This window comes from Microcebus murinus, chromosome 4, assembly GCF_040939455.1.
Source record: "Microcebus murinus isolate Inina chromosome 4, M.murinus_Inina_mat1.0, whole genome shotgun sequence".
In the NCBI taxonomy this organism is placed as follows: domain Eukaryota; kingdom Metazoa; phylum Chordata; class Mammalia; order Primates; family Cheirogaleidae; genus Microcebus; species Microcebus murinus.
The window spans coordinates 55244526-55249003 of record NC_134107.1 but is presented as its reverse complement, the minus strand read 5'-3'; the positions used below and the strand labels follow the sequence as shown (position 1 = coordinate 55249003).

Sequence of the window (4478 nt, the reverse complement as noted above, 5' to 3'; positions counted from 1 at the left end):
CTGAAGAAAAAAGATTTATATGACATCTAAAACTTTATCTGGACCAAGAGAGGGAGATCTGCCATGTAATCATTATCTATCATAGGAAAATGATAGAAATTGAGGCTAGATCCTTGTACTCTGGAGGTTTTGGGGACGGGCCAGAATGCAATAGCGCACAAATGCCTTCTAGTTTCTCTGTTATACCTCAACATTGGCCTTTATCAATTTGATTAGCATCTTTATCTTTTTTCCTGCCAAGATAACCACTGTACCACGTGAGATTCTTAGTAACTGCACCAGGTCTGGTTTTAACACATTTCCCTTTTGAGGAAGCCCAAAAGCAAAGAGACAAACTCTCAGCTCAACTCCTCATTCTTGGAAAATCCCTAGTAGACTCCATGCTTCCAAGAATAGAGAGTGCTCAATTATTTCATGGTATCTATGGATAGATGGCAAAAGCCATTCCTGCACAGTACATTCTGTTTCTATCTGGTTGCCCAGTGAGTAACCTAATGGGTGCTTTCTCTAGGAGATCATTGAGTCACAGCTAAATTTAAGTATCTTTGCTTTATAGTTCTCAACATGCCAGCTGTGTAGTCTACTGCCTAATATTGTATCTTAACTGTGCAAACTACAGAAAAAGCAGCAAAAAGAGCATGTATTCATGGTCTTCTTCCTAAAACTATCTTCCAAATTCTTTCTGAGTCTTCTATGAATGAAACTGCTAATAACCACACATCTTCCAAATCCCCTGAGGAAAAGTGTGTTTTTGGTGATACTTTAGGACTAATTTATTATCATTTCTTCTTTCCCAGTGTAAGTACTTAAAAACAATAGACTGTGTCTTTACATCTTTCTGTTGTTCAAAACCAATCAAATATAATAGAAGTTTATATATATGCATATATATAATGAGTGTACTATATAATATAAATAAATGAGCAAATAAATGTATGTTTATTTATGCATGCATGTGTTTCACGTAGACTCCATTACTTCCATTTTCCTTCATGTTAGTTTCTAAGTTCATGACTATGCCTTCTTCTCTATGACCACTGGGGAAATTATATTGACTACTAAGTAGGATTATGGTAAGCACAGTGTGTTTAAAGTAAAACTCTCTCTCTTTCTCTTTATATATATATATATATACATACTTATATATATTATGTGTTTATAGTGGGTTGATATAATCATATGATAGGTTAAGCTATTATTGTTAAAAATCCTGGAAGACACTTATTCTTTTTATAATTTTTTAAAGTAGCAGTGCTATTCTGTATTCTTGACCACCCTAGAATGAGAGAAAATGATTAAAATTTAGCAAAATATTTGTCTTAAATTACTACTTCTTATTAAACATGGAATATGACTAAATTACTTATTACATATTTTGAAACATCAATGTATTCATTGCAAAAGTGAAAAAAGTAATATATACTTCATAGGACTGTCTTGAGGATCTAGCTTAAAAATAAAGGAACTTTTAGTGGTAGATTTTGATACAAATTCCAATATTCTCATTATTACATTTAAAGACAAAAGCTTCAATTCATAGATAAATAATGTTATTGCTTGCAACATTCCCATCTGCCTTCGTTCTTTCTACTAGATTAGATAACTCTACTTTTAATAATGGAAAAAAACATGAATAAGTGTGACCTTCCAACCTCCAAATGGTTAGCGATCTGTCTTGAGGAAAATCCTCAGCACTCGCTCCCGAATCTGCTTGGTCCTGACCCCATAGATTATAGGATTGAGAGCTGGTGGAACAACCACATATAGGTTGGCCAAGAAAATGTGAATATATTGGGGGATATTATGTCCAAAACGATGTGTCAAGAAAGAGAAAAATGCTGGTGTGAAAAAGGCTAAGATAACACCTATGTGGGAGCCACAGGTGTTGAGAGCTTTGAGTCGAGCTTCCCAGGAAGGCAGGCAGAAAACTGCATGGAGGATTCTAACATAGGAAAGAATAATAAGGAACACATCTAACAATAAGAGAGAAATGTTGCCAAGGCCAAACATAATGTTCACTTTGATGCTGGCACAGGCCAGACGGGCAACGCCCATGTGCTCACAGTAAGTGTGAGGGAGGATACGGTGTCCACAGAAGGGCAGCCTCAGGAGCAGAAACACCAGTGGAACCACCATGTACAGGCTCCGCAGGATGGCAATGCCTGCAATGAGGCTGATGATTTTGCTGGTGAGGATCATGGTGTACCGAAGGGGTTTGCAAATGGCAATGTAGCGGTCTAAGGCCATAGCCACCAAAACAATGCTCTCCATGGCGGTGAAGAAGTGGATGAAGAACACCTGAGAGAGGCAGCCTCCAAAAGATATTTCCCTGAGATGGAACCAGAAGATGCCCAGCATTTTGGGGATGGTGGCCGTGGACAAGCCCAGGTCAATGGAATCCAACATGGCTAAGAAGTAGTACATGGGTTCATGGAGACTGTGCTCAGTCTGGATCACAAACAAGATAGCAGCATTCCCCAGGAGTGCAACAAGATACACAAAGAAAAACGGGAATCCAATCCAGACGTGCACATCTTCTAGCCCTGGGATGCCCAGCAGTAGGAATGAAGAAGGATGGAACTGAGTGTCATTAGGCATTGACATTCTTTCTGTCACAAATATCGTTGTGTATACCAGAAGCAATTATTGACTTTCCACTAGTGATTCTTGTTTCCACTTCTCCTAATGTTCAAATTCCTAGTCAAATGCAAATAACACTTTAATCTTCATTTATTCCTATCCACAACTAAGGTAAAATACTCTCCTCAGTTTCTGTAAGCCTCTCCTGATCATCATATGGTACCAGGAATAGAACCAGCCTTACTCTACTGCCCCTTTACCCACAACAAAGACTTATATAAAGAAGAGATGGCAGAACAATGTCATCTGCCTAATGCAAATTCAAAATCTGGAATGTAGCCAGGAATAAATGGGAAAAACAAAGTTCCAGGGCCTATGCATATGGTAGTGTTACACTCATTTTGCTTAATAGTCATGGAAATTTCTTTGGTATTTGTAATTTCAACTATTCCTCTATTTAAAAAACTAAAACCCTGAAATATATCATACATAATCCTGTTTATGTATGTTTATCCATTTTATGAGTGTTCATGAATACTAGACAATCTACTTCTGAGAGTACAAGAAACAATTTATCTTTGTTCATATACATGAAAAAGGTCTGCCACGTAATAGATCTCAATTTAAAATTTCCACAAATAGACAAATTGATTTAGAAGTGAAAGAACAGCAGGTAATTTAAATTTTACAGTTTAGAAAATAAATAATTTCATTCCCCTCCTACTTGTTTTTGAGAAAAGAAGCACTCATTAGACTTAGTAAATGGATAAAAACAGAGAGGCAGAACTTGACAGTATTTTGCAGTTATAATGAAAGGAATTGAGAGTTTATTTTAATCTAGATAAGCCTATCATTTCGAGAATACATAAGTAAACACATACAGTAAAAACTCTGGCCAGAGAGAGGTCAAATTCTGTGGGGCAGACTAAATATTCTTGGCTATACAATTTCCAAATATATTCATGGAGAGAAAGCAGAATCATTTTAGATATCCTATAATTTAATTGCTACACATATTCTGTGCCAGCTCTTATGTTTTTATGGATGACTGTATTATAGTAAATTCTGAACTTACTTATAGTAAATTTAAAATTTGAAGCAAATACGGGAGAAGTGCAATACTGTGCAACTCATTTGGAAAAAGCTAGTTTTAAAGATAATGTAGAATTGGTTGAATGTGATGTGGCAATTGCACAGAAAGCTTTGACTCGAACTTGAGAATACTTGTGTGTTGGAGGAAGTCAGAGTTGAGATGCACCCAGAATGGATAAATATATATGAATGTTAGCAGTTTCTACTAATACTGTAAACCTATGATAACACAAATGCCTTGCTAACAATGCCCATTTGAAGCCTATGAAGAATAGAAAAAAATGAGACATAATTTGATAATTTGGGAAATCATTACAGGAAGTGTGTGTGTGTGTGTGTGTGTGTGTGTGTGTGTGTGTGTGTGTAAACTTGGAATGCTGGGATGGGAAGGAAAAAGTTGAAGCTTTCAGTTTTGCCATGTGAAATTATTAGAGATAAAGGTCTAAATCTGTTTTTCATTAGTGGAGAATACATAAGGTAGGTAGAGAAATACCTTCCACAATTTATTTCATAAAATATTTCAGAGGTTCTCTCTGTACCAGTGTTGATCAGAAATTTTGAATAGAACATTTAATAAAACTGGTCATGTACCCTCAAGGAGACCACTGTGTAATAAAAAGATAAAATTCTAAAGATTAAATTTAAAAATTGTACTCCAAGTACTATGGTAGAATTATACACAGGGTGTTTTAAGTATAGAGGTCAAGAGTCAAGAAAAATTCTGTGGAGGAGGTTAGACTTATGCTAAGACTCATAGAAAGAAAATTTTATTATAGATGGAATAAAGATCAGGGACAAAGTGTGGA

General features: G+C 35.9%; 1 protein-coding gene across 1 annotated transcript; it reads right to left on the bottom strand.

Moving 5' to 3' along the window:
• Window positions 1-1640: 1640 nt before the first annotated feature.
• Window positions 1641-2604, bottom strand: LOC105883389 (olfactory receptor 52E8). Its single transcript, XM_012786455.3, has one exon. The coding sequence runs from the start codon at window positions 2602-2604 to the stop codon at window positions 1663-1665; it is 942 nt and encodes a 313-aa protein (XP_012641909.2). The 3' UTR covers window positions 1641-1662.
• Between the last annotated feature and the right edge of the window lie 1874 nt (window positions 2605-4478).